The sequence below is a fragment of the Peromyscus leucopus genome, chromosome X (genome assembly GCF_004664715.2).
Source record: "Peromyscus leucopus breed LL Stock chromosome X, UCI_PerLeu_2.1, whole genome shotgun sequence".
Lineage (NCBI taxonomy): Eukaryota > Metazoa > Chordata > Mammalia > Rodentia > Cricetidae > Peromyscus > Peromyscus leucopus.
The window spans coordinates 16,012,173-16,029,357 of NC_051083.1; the positions used below are offsets into that span (position 1 = coordinate 16,012,173).

At 46.0% G+C, this 17,185-nt stretch overlaps 1 protein-coding gene across 2 annotated transcripts; it reads left to right on the forward strand.

The window, feature by feature from the left end:
* Positions 1-543: 543 nt before the first annotated feature.
* Rbm3 (RNA binding motif protein 3) lies at positions 544-4,081 on the forward strand. Of its 2 annotated transcripts, none has more exons than XM_028881391.1 (7): positions 544-771; positions 1,357-1,474; positions 1,677-1,783; positions 2,419-2,524; positions 2,622-2,715; positions 3,060-3,145; positions 3,494-4,081. In XM_028881391.1, the coding sequence occupies exons 2-6, from the start codon at positions 1,372-1,374 to the stop codon at positions 3,118-3,120; spliced, it is 471 nt and encodes a 156-aa protein (XP_028737224.1). In that variant the 5' UTR covers positions 544-771; positions 1,357-1,371; the 3' UTR covers positions 3,121-3,145; positions 3,494-4,081. The 2 variants fall into 2 exon arrangements, with proteins under 2 accessions (XP_028737224.1, XP_028737225.1); XM_028881392.1 differs by having other exon boundaries at positions 3,063-3,145.
* The last annotated feature ends 13,104 nt before the right edge of the window (positions 4,082-17,185 follow it).

Consider the following 17,185-nt stretch of genomic DNA (forward strand, 5'->3'; position numbering starts at 1 on the left):
TTAGAGAGCAAAATTCACTCTGTGGGTTGGCTTTGCATCCTTTGAGGATAAGGTACCTGTTTTTGCTGAAGAAGGCATATCAGGCTTAAAGAGACTGTCAGATAAAGATGAGAGCTGACGTCAGAATTGAGGAGACACCAAGAGAAAGGGTCCCATAACTCGGCTAGGTGTTGGGCAGAGATGATAAAGGGGTAGGGGTTAAGCACTCAAAACATGTGGGGTCTGACATCAAGAACTCTGAAGGTGATGACTTTAGGGACATGAGGGATAAAACATTGGGACCTTACGGGATATGAGGTTAAAGGACTAGAAAGTAATTAAGATTGACTGCTGAGGATGGTAGTTGATTGGCACTGATCTACTGTCTGTCAGGACTTAATATCTATCGAAGGGGAAAATGATGTCAAAAGCAGTGAAAATGACGTCAGGGAGGAAAAGGCTATATGAATCAAACCATCTGTAGATGGAAAGCGGGGTGCAATCTCTAAGCTAGTAGAGAGATGCTTATAGTAGGATGCACTGAACTCATAAAGTTCGCCTCTATTCCCGGAAGCAGCAAGGCAAATTGCTTCCTCCGCCTTCCTCTCCCACCACCCAACCCCCGCTGGCCTTAACCAATGAGCACGCACGCCGGGCCGCGCTGGGGGACGTTCTGTGACGTAGCTGCTACGCACGCTTTATCAGGCGTCTTCCCGCGCGGCAGCCTCTCTGTTCTCCCGGCCCCGTAGAGCTCGCTGTGTCTCCAGCCTTGTGACTTTTCATTTTTTCCAGGTAAGCAGCGTTGGGCCTGCGCAGGGGTCGGCCCTCGCCCACTGCCCGGCCCGCCGGGAGCGGGGGACGAGAGTAGGAAGAGTAGCGGCCGCTGACACGTAGGCTCGAGCTTCTCCGAGGAGGCCGAGGCCCAGGCTCGAAGGCAAAGCCCCCCAATCGTGAGACTGGCGTGCTGCGTGCGAACGGGAGGAAGGCCGGAAGGGACGGGCTGGGTCGGGAGCGGCGGTGAGCACGCGACCACCGAGACCGGCTGGCTCCTCCCACGTGACGGCCGCCATCTTGTTCTGCGGGGAAAAGAGGAAATGCAAGGCGCTTGTGGGCCTGCGCGGCCGTACAAAATGACGGGTGGGGTGGCGTGGGGCGGTGTGGGCATGCGCGGCAGCGCTCGTCAAATGGCGGCCGGGCTCGCTCTGGCTTGCCGGTTCCCGCCTTTTCTGTTGGGGGTGTCCTGCCTGCCGTTTGGTTTATTTCTGTGAACCCACTTTCTGTTTTCCCTGTCACTCTCGGTCTCCAGCAGGTGTTTGACATCTCGCCCCTTCCCCGCCTTTACTAGTTCCCCCAATGTCCCACATGCTCGCCCCGTAGGATTTGCATTCTGCCATGTCTTCTGAGGAAGGAAAGCTCTTCGTGGGAGGGCTCAACTTCAACACCGATGAGCAGGCACTCGAAGACCACTTCAGCAGCTTTGGGCCGATCTCTGAGGGTGAGCTATGGAGCAGCCCACGGGTGGAGGAGGGTTGTTGGATACAAGCTAGTTTTCAGTCTGGGACTTAGAACCAGAAATTCTCCTTAACTTCCTGTGTTTCTAAGATGCAGTCCGGCTACAGGATTTAGGGTGGGAGGTGTCCATTCTCTTTGCCACTGAAATGTTAGGATGCTAACATTTACATTTCTGTCCCTCCCAGTGGTTGTTGTCAAGGACCGGGAGACTCAGAGATCCCGGGGTTTTGGCTTCATCACCTTCACCAACCCAGAGCATGCCTCCGATGCCATGAGAGCCATGAATGGAGAGGTGAGGCCTCCTGCCTCCAGAGGAGCCTTCTCCCTGTCTGCCACTTTCTTCGTTCTTTCTGTTTTCCCTCTATGTCTGCCAGGGGCAGCGTGGCCACCAAGCCCCGCAGTGTCCACTCACAGGAGCATGACTGCCTTCTGTTCTAGGGGGTGGAGGGCAGCGGCAGACAGAGCCGGGCTGCCTGGGAGGCGACGACTGGTCCTGCATGAGGCCGAGAAGCCACCTGTGGATGGTTGACCTGCTCGGGGCTTAGGTAGTAGAGTCTGCAGACCTGTGGGCCTGGCCCGGAGAGGACCTCGTGAGTCTTCTGGGATGGACTCTGAAGCCTCAAACCAAGAGAGGTGTCTAGCCCTAATAGTCGGGCAGCTTAGAGTGGGGAGGAGAACTCAGCCTGAGTTCAGTCGAGATGTAAGTAGTAGCAGGGGAGCACGGTGGATTCAGGTCATGTGTGGGATTCTATAGCTCCTGGTGAAGCCATTCTGGTCCGAGGAGCTTGTTCTGGAACATGGCACCCAGAATTTGGTGCCCAGCAGGAATTTCTGGGCTCTTGTCCACTTGCCTGTGCCCATTCTTCTTCGTCACTGCTCTGACTGACAGACAACCCTTCCTTGTGTCTGTCTCCTTCCCACACCTAGTCCCTGGATGGGCGCCAGATCCGTGTGGACCATGCAGGCAAGTCTGCCCGGGGAAGCAGAGGGGGTGCCTTTGGGGCCCATGGGCGTGGTCGCAGCTACTCTAGAGGTAAGTGCAGTGGTAGTTTGATTATGAGATGAGGCAGAGAGCTATTTGTTAGAAGCCTATGTCTGAACAACTGCTATTTTTAAATACTTCTCTGTAGGTGGTGGAGACCAGGGCTATGGAGGCGGAAGATATGACAGCCGGCCTGGAGGATATGGCTATGGATATGGACGGTCTAGAGACTACAGTGGCAGGTGGGTGCTGAGAGATTGGGATAACTCTGGTATTGGTGTTCTCAATAATTCAGTAGCCTAATATTTATATCTAGCTTATGCTAAAGATGGTAATTTTTACATAGTGTTCATATGCTTCATGTATTTTGCTTACACTTTTATTAAGTTTTGTATTGTGTGGCTTGGATATATCATAGATAAATTGCTCAACACGTGCCAGGCCGTGGGTTTAATCTCCATCAGCATGAAAAAGTAGTGAAGTTTGTATTGTAAATCCACTATTATGAGATTGACGTGTATGGTTGTTAATGTTACTGTCTGCCATGTAGAATGTATTCCTGTAAACCAATTCCGCTTTTTCCCAGAAGCCAGGGTGGTTATGACCGCTACTCAGGAGGGAATTACAGAGACAATTATGACAACTGAAACGGGGCATGCACACGATATGTAGGTGAGCCCCAAATATTGGCCCTGTGTCAAACTCTTCATCAGACCCTGCTGGCCTGGCCCTTTGCTTTTCTTCTGGACACACTACCCTTTATCTCTGCTGCATTGGTATCCTGCCCAGCCAATCTATGGGCACCATTTGGCTCCTCTCGCTGTTAGGTGCATGCCAGAACTAGTAGTGGGGGTGGGGTGGGGGGCAGTTGGGGGTGTCCGAAAAGCAATCTTCTGCTCTGTGGAGCATGGTAGAAATAAAGAGGTGGTGTGCAGCATCTTTATCAACTCTGGGAGGTGAGCATGTTATCAGCCTGTTTCTTCCTGACATCAAAATTCTACCCCTTCTTACTATTCTCAGATACACAAGGAATAACACTTCTGATCCAGGATCGTCCTTCCAAATTGCTGTATTTATAAAGATTTTTGGAGCTGCGCTGAAACATCTGTTTTAGTACATCAAGTTCTATTTTTGAATTGAGCTCCCAAGGTAGTTTGTTAAAGACCTTTTAGAAAGCTCCATGTGTTCTTTAAACATTTTTTTCCCCTTTTAAAGAAAACTTTTAAGACATTGGTTATGGTACCAATATTTTTTCTTTTGTTAGTTTTTATTTAGGTTCAGGATTGTTTCTGGCCAAAAAAAGTGGCCAGGCTAATGTTTTTAAAATTAATGTGTATTTAGGGACATATGAAAAAACTTGTATACAATGTTTATCATGGCCAGAAAGTGATTTCTGAATGTACCTATGAGCAATCTGAATCAAGATCATGATTACCTAGAGATGTTTTTTATTCAAGATTATTGTCCTGATTATATAGAAGAGCTTCTTGAAAATGTTTGTGAATGTCATTTTTTTAATACTGGAAGAAAAGATATTCTGTTGTGTCTGATGTGTTTAGGATGTCCTTTATGGAGCTAATTAAAAGATGAAACCTGAACACAAATCAATACTGATAATGCTTTTTCCTTGTTCAACCCAGTTTACTCTGTAGAAAGAACTACAGGCAAGTCAGGAGGCTGGAAGCTTGCAAGTGTAGTGGGATGGGCAGGAATTGCCGGAGGGTTGAGCCTTGAAGTAGAAATTAGGAAGGTTTAGATTGCTTTGTGGGTGTGTGGTGAGACAAGCTTGAACACAATTCCCTTAGGGCTAGAATTGGGGTTTCTGGTGTAATTTCTTGGTCCTTTTCACAACTATTATTTCCTTTTCTGAGCACAAGGTGGATACCCTACTTGTATGATTGTCCTGAGAGCATGACCACCTTAATCTCATGACATGGGATGCACAGAATAGTGCATTCTCCTTTCCTGAAATGATGGGGGTTGTGGGGGGTAGAGATGTACTGAATGAATGACTTTATGTCAGGCCTAAGGGAAATGTGGTTGGAAAACAGGGATTAAAGAAAGTTCAGACTGGATTCCGAGTTCTGATTTCACATGTGGCTCTACTTCTCCCTGCTCTTTGACCTTCGGGGAGTCGTTTGACTCCTGCTTCTCATAGCATAGTGGTCCACATCTGGGGAGGTAAGTCAAATGACTAAGGATATAAGGCCACTGAGTAGAAAGAATCACGGAGGTTGTCTTGAGTGAGAAGCCAGTCATGGCCCTTGTGGAGGGGAGGAGTCTATCTGTAGCTGTGCACGAACCTTTAGTGAAGGTTCTAGGGGGATGACTTTGAGTCCTGTGGGCATTAGTCCTCCATTAGTTCTAGTTAGAATGGAAAAATAAGTTCTGTCCATGGTTGTCACATGGCTAATGCTTGGCCAAATATACCACCAGGTTGCAGACTCCAGAACATTAAACAGTGTGCTTCATCCTTGGGGCATGGAGGTGTCTCTGGTCTCCCCCATCTAACAGGGACAGGCCCCAAGGGTCCTCCTTTCTCCCACCCAAATGGTCATGAATTTGCTTTGGCAGGTGGATGAAGACTCAGGAACTTCCCAGACTTCTGCCTCACCCACTGAGCCAGGCCCAGATTATGGGGCATTGTGGCTAACCCCACCAGGTGGGTACTTGGTCTGAGGAAGCATTCTATGCTGGGCCTTTGGGGAAGTGAGGTGGTGGGAGATGGCAGAACCACTTCCTGCCTTGAAGCTGGGGGGTGGGGAGGACATACACTGTCACCCGAGGTAGTGTTTCATAATCAACCATAAAACGACTACAGCTGGATGATTTTCCTCAGGGGATGTGTGTCTAGATATATAATATGTATTATACATAGATACACACATAGGTAAATAGATAATCAACAAGAACCATGAAATCGTCTCTGATTTCTATAACAGTTGCTCCACCTTCCGGGATAACTGAAGCTGTATTGTAATAATTTAGCTGTGCAAAGTCTGTCTCTGTTTATTGCGAGGCAAAGGACCCAGAAGACCCACTGCAGAACTTTGGTCCCACAGACCTTGGTAGAACTCAAATTTGAAGTTCAAAGCCCCTCAAATTGCCAGTGTAAGGGATTGGACCTATATCCAAAATAGCAGATGCCATAGTCAAAGCATCTTGTTTCTAGAATTACAGGAGTGTGATACATTCTGGGAACTGAACCAGGGCTTCATGCATGCTAGGCTAGCAGCATTTTAGCAGCTGAGCTATCTCCAGCCTCCAAAAATATTTTGAGGCCCTGCTTCCTCAGTTTCAGCATTTAAAATGGAAACTACTTATCTCAGTAGGCTGGGTTTTCAATGGAACATGTCTAAAATGGACCAAATTCCTGAGGAATGCTGCCACACCCCTTGGCCACATTCTGCATTGAAGGCGTGTAGGATGTGTACTATGCTTTTTCCAGAGGTATTGGATGAAAGTAATTTCTGTGCTTACTTAAGGCATGTGAAAACATTTGATGACAATTGGCCGATATCCTGGTTTTGCCCACGTAGCAGAATGAAGCCGCCTAGTCCCTTCTCAGCTGCCCTCCTCCCCTTCCTCAGCTCAGACTCTATCCCTTATTTTCAATTCCTGGTTCACAATGATGTAAAATTTACTATTCTGGGTGTTAGACCTGACAAAAGTTTTAGAACCATTACCCAATTATGATTATGGTAAGGCTCTTACTGTGGGTTTTTGAGGAACTGCCCTGGATCCTGTAGATTAGAAGGTGGGACTTGTAAGTAATTTATCTTGTTAAATCATGGCATTCCAAATAAATCTTTCTTAATATGCTGGTGTTTTTTATTTGGGGAATGGTTTTGCTGGGGATTGAATCCAGGGCAAGCAAGGTCTTGGTATGTGTGAAGCCCATCATTTTACTGATCTTGTGCTACAAATAGAAAAGCATCGTAATTTGTTTTAACAGTAAAAATTAGCACGCCTATGAGAAACCATTTGGTAAAAGAAGAATACAACATTAATGCGCATTGGAATTGAAAATTTGTGAGCTGTAGTTGCTTTGGTTTAGACTGATACCTTTTTGGAATTTCTTGAAATAGTTCTGGCTCTCCTGAAACTATAAACCAGGTTGGCCTCGAACTCACAGAGATCCACCTGCCTCTGCCTCCGAGTGCTGGGCTAAAGGTGTGCACCACACCACTGCCCAGCCTATATTTGTTATGGGTTGAAAACGCTGGGAAGGGAGCAGAGGACACCTTAGAAAATGAGCAGACAGAAAAGAATTTGGCCAGGTGATTGGTGGTGCACACCTTAATCCCAGCACTCGGGAGACAGAGGCAGGCGGATCTCTTGAGTTTGAGGCCAGCCTTTCCTAGAAGGAAAGGCACCAAAACTACATGGAGAAACCCTGTCTTGAAAATCCAAAAAAGAAAAGCTGGGAGCAGTGGCAAGCACCTTTAATCCCAACATTCCTCTGAGATCTGAGGCCTTGTCTGTACAGAGAAGCACTTGATTTGATTGACAGGTATATAAAGTATTACACATTAACACTGCCTCAAACCTGCTTTAGTAACACAGTATTGGCAATTGATTCTCCTTCACTTGGTATAGCCAGAGCTTCATAGCAACTAGGAAAGCACTCCACCAATTTCATGCCCAAAGCTTTTTTTGCTTTTTTTTTTTGGGTTTTTTTTTTTTTTTTTTTTTTTTTTTTTTTTTTTTTTTTTTTTTTGAGACAGGGTTTCTCTGTATAGCTTTGAGCCTTTCCTGGGACTCACTTGGTCGTCCAGGCTGGCCTCGAACTCACAGAGATCCGCCTGCCTCTGCCTCCCAAGTGCTGGGATTAAAGGCGTGCGCCACCATCGCCCGGCTGGTTTTTTATTTTTTAAGATGGAACTTTTGTAAGCCATGCTGGCCTCATTTCGCTTCTACTTCCCAAGTGCTAGGATTGCGGGCACATTTCCTTTTCAGAAACTTGAGTCCATTATTATTCCTGTAGACATTTTAAGTGTATGCTGCAGTTTACTGTGCTGGTGCTGTCTTCAGGATGAAAACAGGACTTCAAACATTAGGTGCGTATGCTACCCCTGAGCTATCTCCTCAGCTAATCCTTAACTGCTTTTATTTAAAGGTTGACTACTACCCTTTATTAGGCTTCTGTTGGATCCATATCTTGGCTTTTGTGAATTTTATAAACAAGCGCAGATTTTTTTTTTATATAGATATCTTTATTTACCAAAATGATTATTTTAATTTAGGTCTGTATGTTGGTTCTCCTGGATATCAAAAGCCTCAGATTGCCCTGGGGCTGAGCCACCAAATGGTGTTGCGAGCTAAACTCAAGTCATCTTGGAGAGCAACAAGGACTCTTAAGATCCTGGGCCAGGCCGGGCGGTGGTGGCGCACGCCTTTAATCCCAGCACTCGGGAGGCAGAGGCAGGCGGATCTCTGTGAGTTCGAGGCCAGCCTGGTCTCCTGGGCCAGTTTTCCAGACCTCTAGAGAAACTGGTTTCTCTCTCTCTCTCTCTTTTTTTTTTAAAGATTTATTTTATTTATTATATAAACAGTGTTCTTTCTGCAAGTTTGCCTGTACACCAGAAGAGGGAATCAGATCTCATTCTAGATGGTTGTGAGCCACCATGTGGTTGCTGGGAATTGAACTCAGGACCTCTGGAAGAGCAGTCAGTGCTCTTAACCTCTGAGCCATCTCTCCAACCCTTCTCTCTTTTTGTTTTTGCTTTATTGTGACACTGGTTGACCTCAACTTGTGAGGGCTGGTGAGATGACTCTGAGCCTGTTCCCAGGTTTGACTTGACCTCCAGATCCCACAATGTGCTAGGAGAGAATATGAGAGAGACACAGGCTGTATGTGTTGTGACATACACCTACACATAGAATTTTTTTCACATAAAATTTTATACTTTATTCTTTTATAAAAAGAATGTGATATTTGATACATACAGTAAACAGCAACTGAGACTTTTTCTAATGCTCCAACAATTTTACAATCTTAGCTCCAAATTCAGCTTGTTTACATTCTAACTCCATTGTCTTCAGATTTGGCTATTTTCAGTCACTGACCACATGTGCCAAGAATTTTGTTTTTGTTTTGCTAAATATATGGCCAAATGCACTACAGTTAGTTATATGTCACTTAGGAAGGAAATACTCAGATGTGTTCAGTGATTTCAAGGTGTGTAAGTATCGAATGTCCTTCAAAAACCAAATATTGGGGTTGGGGGTTTAGCTCAGTGGTAGAGTGCTTGCCTAGCAAGCACAAGGCCCTGGGTTCGATCTTCAGCTCCAAAAAAGAAAAGAAAAAATAAATATCATTAGCTAGTATAATCTTTTGGTTTTTTGAGACATGGTTTCTCTGTGTTAAGAGCCCAGGCTGGCCTTCAACTCAGATCTGCCTGCCTCTGCTGGGATTAAAAGTGTGCACTGCTGCATTTTGTATTGTATTTTCTGTTTGTCTAAGTTTTAAGTGTCCTTTTGTTTTCTTTGACCCATTGGTGATTTAAAAGTAATGTCTTAGGGCTTCTACTGCCGTGATACAACATCATGGCCATAGATAACTTGGAGACAAAGTTTATTTTGCTTATGCAGTCCATTAAAGGAAGTCTGGGCGAGAATCTAGAGGCAGGAACTGGTGGCGGTAGAAGAGTCCTTCCTCACCTGCTCTTCGTGACTTACTCAGCATGCTTTCTTCGAGGGTTCAGGACCAACCACGAGTCTGGGGTGCTACTGTCCAGAGTGGAGGAGGAAGAGCTCAAGAGCTCCTGTCACTAGCTGAAGACTTGATGGCCATTTTTAAGGGCAGTCCCTGGTCTGTAGACCATGGGCACTGTAGCACATGTTCCTAATCTAGAAAGCAGAAGCAGGCCCATCTCTAAACTCAAGGCCAGCCTGTTCTCCGGAGTTCCAGGACAGGGAGGATAGTGCTACACAGAGAAACTCTGTCTCAAGAAAAAGCAACAACAAAACCATTGTATTTCTTGATGGGGGAGGCCCAGGCCCATGCTGGAGTTGGCTTGAGCGAGTGCAGGGAACCACAGCTGCTGTGAGTTGATGAGTGTAGTGGGCCTAGAATGTCTAGAAGGTACTAAGTCCAGGCCTAACAGAGTTTTGGCTCTTAAAATCTTTTTACCCACCAGGCAATGGTGGCACATGCCTTGAATCTCAGCACTCGGGAGGCAGAGGCAGGTGGATCTCTGAGGCCAGCCTGGTCTACAGAGTGAGTTCAGGATAGGCTCCAAACCTACACAAAGAAACCCTGTCTCAGAAAAAAACAAAACATCTTTTCATCCACTCTTTGGAGAGGGCCCCTTAGCCTTGAAAAATATGTGATAATGTCCCTTCAGTTTCCTAATCTCTACACAGATACTGTGCTTTGACCAGTTTCTGTGTTAGCCGTCATTCTCTGCCCATGAAAATGTTCATGAGGGCTGCACTAATCTGAATAATTTGGAGGGCAGATAAATACAGTGTCTATTTAGCAAAATAATATCTTGGCTCCTGGAATCTGCAAGCTCTTCACAAAGGGTTCCTGGCCATATTTACAGGTCCAGGCCTGCATTATCACTTAGGAAGTGGGCCTTAAATCCAGTCACACTTTAGGGGCTGAAGCAGGAAAATCCTGTATTCTAAAACAGTCTGGGCCAACCTAAGTTAGACGCGAGAAGCTATTTTAAAAATACGTGAAAAGGATTAGGGGAGTTGTTCATTTCTCCACCACCCTGGAATGTGATGGACAACTCATTTCTGCCATCCTTCCTCATGTGTGGCCTCCAAGGCCCTCTAGGGGATGGGAAGGAGGATGGCTCAGTCTGTGAAGTGTTTACTGTGCAAGCACAGCATCTGAGTTTGGGTCACATAAGCAAGCCAGAGCAGGGCACACCTCTAATGCTAGCACTGGGAAGGTAGAGACAGATCCTGCTTTCTGCCTAGATGAGCAAGCTCCCAAATCCAATGAGAGCACTGGTCTCCAGTACAGGAGTTGTGTGGTCAGCCATAAAATATATGAGTACACATGACTGTAGGTTTGGGAAGGGGAAAATGATGTATTTTAGTTTCAAAAAACATTTAAAGATAGAGTGTGATTGAGGAACTAGACATCTGGCCTCTGTACACAAACAATTATGCATATGTTCACATACACAAAAGCTCCATAGCCTGGCTTCTCATCTGGTTACTTCAGGCAAAGGAAGTCCTTCCGTCCTTCCAGCCCAGCATGGTAGCCTTTAATCCTAGCACTCTGGGCAAAGGCAAGGGGGTTTCTGAGTTGTCTACAGAGCAAGTTCCAGGACCGTTAGGGTTAACACAGAGAAACCTGGGGGGCGGGGTGGGGTGGGGCGGGGGTGGGCAGCGATGATGACACACTATATAATGTAACATTTAGGAGTGAAAGCCTGAAGGATGGGACAGGAGGCCAGGATTGATGAAGTAAGAACACTTAAGTGACAAGTGTGAAGAAGAGGTTCCTAGGACATGAATTTGTCACAAAATTGGGGACTTCTGAGTAAACATACTCTCGGAATGGATTTGTAGGCTCAGAGGAGACAGATGTGAAAACAGGCTGGGTACTTAATATTGGAGATACACAGAGGGAGAAGAGGAATAAAGCACGATTGTCAGCACTATTAGCTGGCTACCAGAGGTTGGCGATTTCTGCAGTCCAGAATAAGGAACTGTCTGCGTTGATGTCTGTGTGTCTCAATATCAATTCATTGTTTTCTGTATCTGTGGCTATGGGTAGGAAACCCCTGCGGGGGTTCAGTTTTCTCATCAAATTGGAACACAGCTGAGTGTCACGATGCATACATATCTGTAGTTTCAGCTCCTAGAGAGACGTAAGGCAGGAGGACCGTTTGAGCTGGGCGATTGGGACCAGTTTGGGCTATGTAGCAAGATTCTGTCCCACAACAAAATGGGAGAGGGAACTGGAGACATGATTCAGTAGTTAAAAGCACTTATTACTCTGGCAAAGGACCTGGGTTCAGTTCCTAATGTCCTCTATTTTCAGGAGATTTTCACACCCACTTCTGAACCCCAGAGGCACCGTCATGCATAGAGTGCACATACATGCAAGCAAAACACCGTACACAAGTCCACAAAATAATTTTAATGGGTTTAAATGTCATGCTTGTCTTCTTAAGGCTGTGACAGTCGCATTAGGTAAATGTAATGAGGGCTCAAGCTGGCCAGGTAGTTCTGTTGTGCTCTTTTAATTCCAGCATTGGGTGGGGGTGGGTGCTGCAGAGCAGACGGATCTCTGAGTTCGAGGCCAGCCAGGGCTACAGAGAATCCCAGTCTTAAAAAACAAAAAAAAAAAAAAAAAAAAAACGCCGGTGGTGCACGCCTTTAATCCCAGCACTCGGGAGGCAGAGGCAGGCAGATCTCTGTGAGTTCAAGTCCAGCCTGGGCTACCAAGCGAGTTCCAGGAAAGGCACACAGCTACACAGAGAAATCCTGTCTCGAAAAAAAAAAAATAGCTTGGGCTGTGAGGACGACTGGGTGGGGCCTATGCTAGGAAATCAAAGACTGACACTTGAAGAGCATGGGGTGAGCTCAGCATGAGCTGCAGGCCTATAACACAATTTGAGAAGCTGCAACAGGAAATTTTCAGCAAGTCTGAAGCCAGCCTGATACATCAAGTTCCAGGCCAGCTAAGGTTACATAATGGGGCTCTTTAAAAAACAAACAAAACCCACACAGGTGTAGCAGGGGAGAAAAGTCAGAAGCTGTACCCACTTCGGCTATAATGGCTGACAGCTAACCCAGGACACCAGAATTGAGGCTTTAATCACTGGCTCATGAGCTCAGGACGTTTTTTTTTTTTTTTTTTTAATTAAGTTTTCTACTTAACCTACATACCACCCACAGATCTCACCTCCCACCTCTAGCCCTCCCTCCCAAGCCACCACCCATCCCCACATCCTCCGAATCAAGGTCTCCCGTGGGGAGTCAGCAGAGACCAGCACACTGAGCTGAGGTAGGTCCAAGGCCCTTCCCACTGCACCAAGGCTGCACAAGGTGCCACACTGCAGGCACCAGCTCCCCAAAGCCTGCCCATGCACCAGGGATGGGTCCCGAACACACCCACCCCACCCCCCACCCCACATAGGACATCTTTAGCTGACATGTTCACCCCTAACTCAACACTAACCAGTCTGACTAGTGATTTCTGCAATTGTTTGTATTTGGCAGCTGGAACAACAGCTTGGTGAGAGCAGGGACCATTTTGGCTGGGTTGCTGCTGTTTTTCTAGGGCCTGGCACCCAAGGAGGATGAGAAATACTTTTGCAGAAAGCTAGCTCGCTCTTTGTTCCAGGAGACCATGAGGCTTTCCTAACTGTGAAGGAATCTTGTTTCTGAATCAGGCCCTTTCTGACTTGTCACTATGAAGACTCAGGTTTGTGAAAACTCTGGTTTTAGAGACAGGTAGTTTGCCCATCAGGAAATGGTGAATACCTCCCCCCACTCACCCCAACCCGTTTCTCTGTGCAGTCCTGGCTGTCCTGAAATTCACTCTCTACACCTAGCTGGCTTCAAACTCAGAGTCACCTGCCTCTGTCTCCTGAGCTATGGGACTAAATGTGTGCGCCATCACCACCCAGCAGGAAATTTAACTTGTGATTTTATGCCTCAATCCTCACTTGCCCCATTTGGAGGAAAAAGTCAGGGAGGAAAAATGTGAGCTGGGCTGTAGTGACACACACCTTTACTCCCAGCATTTGGGAGGCAGAAGCAGGTGAATCTTGAGTTTGAGGTTAGCCTGGTCTACAGAGCAAGTTCCAGAACAGCCAGGGCTACACAGAAACCCTATCTCAAAACAAAGAATTCAATGTCTCCTTCTAATTGCACCTCAGCTCTACCGCTCCTCCCATTTCAGTACCTTGCCATGGTTCTTAGTACACCTCAAGCCACCTAGGCTTTCCTTCAAATAATGTTCCACTCTGTCCCCTGAAGTTAGATTTCAGCAGGTGGTAGTCATGAGAAGTACACAGCACACACACACACCCCATGTAGTCCTGTGCTTTTCTTTGTATTTTTAGGCTTTGCAGGTCAGATAGGCAGGAAACACGAGGGGAGGATGAATGTGGAAGATAAATAACCTGCACTGGCCCAGTTGCTATTGTCATGAGCGTCATCTTCAGAGTCGAGGCTTACCTGTCTTCAATCTTCTTTTCTTGGGCTGTGACCTTAACTCATCCGACAGTAAAACTGCCCTGGGTCCTGTTAAAGTCAATGGGGCATGAAAGCCCCAGGGGGCTGGAGCTTTTCGAAGTCACCATTGTAACTGGTCACTCAACCTCCAGGAGCTGCTTCTCATGACTTGATACACACAAGACTGAGACTCTCCCTCCCTGGCCATTAAAGCAGAGGTAAATCGGCCTTTCTCAGCTGCCAGCTAACTGCCTGATCATCAGCTTGTTTAAACTAGTATATCATGAGAGCAAGTAAATGATTTCAAAATTGAGAAGATGCTGGGTGGTTAAGAGCACTGACTGCTCTTCCAGAGGACCTGGGTTCAATTCCCAGCATCCACATGGCACTTCAAAACTGTCTGCAACTCCAGTTCCAGGAAATCTAACACCTTCACACGGACAATGCACCTAAAAAAAAATTATTTTTAAAAAAAGGAAAAGAAGCTGGGTGTTATGGAGCACAGCTTTAATCTCAGCACTTGGGAGGCAGCGGCAGATGGATCTCTGTGGAGGCCAGCCTGGTCTACAATGAGTTCCAGGACAGCAAGGGCTACATAATAGACCCTGTCTAAAAATAAATAAAAAATAGAAATTGAAAAGAAATTTTCCTGTTTGTGTGTGTGCCTGCAGAAGCCAGAAGAGGGCATCAGATCCCCTGGAGCTGGAGCAGGTAGTTAATGAGCTGTCTGACATGGTCTCAGGAGCTGAAATTGGGCCCTCTGAAAAGCAGCAAACCCCTCTGAGTTTTCAATAAATGTTGAGCCATCTCTCTAACCCCTAAAAATTGAAAGTTGCCGAGTAAGTGCAAGAGGTGCCTGTAGTTCTAATTAATATGACCTCTGCACCTGAAATACCTTGACAGATGGGTCCACTAAGTTTTATTAAAACAGTAAATGTGAATGTAGGTCATGAAGCTGAAAGGGGACCATGAGAGAGGGGCAAAAAGTTGCTAAAGAAGAAAAGGGGGTTACTGGGCAAGGAAGGGTACAGAAGTTGGGGAGATGCCAAAATGGGGGAGTCAAGAAAAATTATATTTTAATTTTTGTGTGTGAATGCCACGTGTGTGCAGGTGCCCATGGAGACCAGAAGTGGGCAGTGGATCCTTTGGAAATGGAGTTACAGGCAATTCTGAGCCACATAATGTGGGTGCTGGGATCTGGGATCTGAACTCAGGTCCTCTACAACAGCAATGGTGCTCCTAACCACTGAGCCATCTTCTCAGCCCCCAAGAAAAGATATATTTGAAAGTACTATAATAAAACTTAAATATTATATGCTCGTTTTTTTTTTTCAGACAGGGTTTCTCTGTGTAGCTTTGCACCTTTCCTGGAACTCACTCTGTAGCCCAGGCTGGCCTTGAACTCACAGAGATCCGCCTGCCTCTGCCTCCCGAGTGCTGGATTAAAGGCGTGCGCCGCCGCCGCCGCCGCCGCCGCCGCCGCCCGCCGCCGCCGCCGCCGCCGCCGCCCACCACCACCCGGCCCTGTATGCTCATTTTTAAAAATAAAAATTTAGTATCTATTCCAGGTGCTAGGCAAAGCTTTATATGTATTAACTAGTCTAACCTGTACCTGTGACACAGGTTTTTCACATGGAGAGACTGAGTCACAGACAGGTTCTGTGACTTGCCTGAGATCAGCAGAGCCTCTCCTAGTGGCCAAATTATAGTCTTTTCAAAAAGTTCACTGCTTCTTGAAACAATAGCAAATATTCTCGAAAAAGCTAGCACAAACCTTTTGTATTGATGTCTGATTCACACTGAGTCCTGTCATTAGATTGTGGTATCTAATCTGGACTTTCCTGAGAAAGACTCTCAAAAAGAGAAGGGTCAACAAGGTGGCTCAGTGGGGAAAAGCCCTTGCTGCCAAAGCTGAGGATATGAGCTTGATCCCTGGAACTCAGAAGTGACACCTGTGTGTCATCCAGTGACCTCCACACATGCACTGTGGTATGGGTGTCCCCTCCCAAGTAAATAAAGGTAGTACATTTTAAGACACATTGACCACACCATTCTTTGTGATAAATAAAAAAGGACATAAAAATATAGTATGGATCACAGATGAGGGGCAGTTAAACAGAATGTCACCCTCTAATTCTCTGGTGCTTCATATTTTCTCTCTAAACTAGGAATGGTAACAGGATTCACCACATTCCTATTAAGATTTAATTGGCTGGATGTGGTGATGAATAATGTAATCTTGCCTACTTGGAAGTATTACAATATCCAGGCCAGCCTGAGAAATTTAGCAAGACTGAGTCAAAAAAAAAAAATTAGATCTGGGGCTTGGTGGCACATGTCTTTAATCCCAGCAGTGGGACAGTTAAAAAAAAAAAAAAAAAGAGGATCAGAAGTTCAAGGCTACCTTTCCAGTTGAAGGCCAGACTGGACTACTTTGGTTGGTTGGTTAATTTTTTTTTTTTTTTTTTGCAACAGAGTTTCTCAACTGTAGCCATGATTGTCCTGAAACTTGCTCTGTAGACCAGGCTGGCCTCAGACTTACAGAGACCCACCTGCCTCTGACTCCCGAGTGCTGTGACTAAAGGTGAGCAATACCACTGCCTGGCTCAGCTTGGACTACTTTGTCTCAAAAAACTAATAAAGGAGTGGAAGCCAGTTGTGATAACCCAATACTTGGGAAGTAGAGACAGAGGATCAGTTCAAGGTTATCTTCAGCTATATAATGAGTTAGAGGCCAGCCTGGGTTACATGAGATCTTGTCTTTAAAATGAAAGGTACTTGCTTAGCATGTCTGAAGCCCTGGATCCTATCTATCTCCTGTACCATATATAAGCTACTTAAACCGTGTCCAATACTTTATCCAGTGAGTATTTACAGTCTTGTTAAAGCTATATTTCGCCGGGCCTTGGTGGCGCACGCCTTTAATCCCAGCACTCGGGAGGCAGAGCCAGGCGGATCTCTGTGAGTTCGAGGCCAGCCTGGGATACCAAGTGAGCTCCAGGAAAGGCGCAAAGCTACACAGAGAAACCCTGTCTCGAAAAACAAAAAAAAAAAAACAAAAAAAGCTATATTTCTTTGTGCTAAGAAATATAGCTCATTCTTTAGCAATTGTTACAGAGGATATTTTACAACAGTGATACAGTGACAAAGGAGAAACCATCAACAGGATTCACCTATTTTTATAGTTAGTTGATTTTTTTTTTTTTTTTTTTTTTTTTTTTTGGTCAGCTTGACACAGGTTATAGTCATTTGGAAAGAGGGAACCTCAACTGAGAAAATGCTCCCATCAGATTGGCCTGTAGGGATGTCTGTAGTGATTCTTGATTAGTGATTGACGTGGGTGGTGCCACCTGTGGGCAAGTGGGCATGGGTTGTATAAAGAAGCAGGCTACAGCAAGCAGTGGGGAACAAGCCAGTACGCAGTGTTCCTCCATGATCACTGAGTCAGTTCCTGCCTTGATTTTTAGCCCTGACTTCCCTTAGTGATGGATTGTGACCTGGGGATTCTAAGGGGAAATAAACCTTTTCCTCCCCCAAATTGTTTTTGGTCGCTGTTTT

Excerpts from the sequence above, each read along its gene's own strand:
- Rbm3 (XM_028881391.1), top strand. The coding sequence starts at position 1,372 with ATGTCTTCTGAGGAAGGAAAGCTCTTCGTGGGAGGGCTCAACTTCAAC. Across the intron at positions 1,784-2,418 it reads TGAGAGCCATGAATGGAGAG|TCCCTGGATGGGCGCCAGAT; the intron begins GTGAGGCCTCCT and ends TCCCACACCTAG. Across the intron at positions 2,525-2,621 it reads TGGTCGCAGCTACTCTAGAG|GTGGTGGAGACCAGGGCTAT; the intron begins GTAAGTGCAGTG and ends ACTTCTCTGTAG.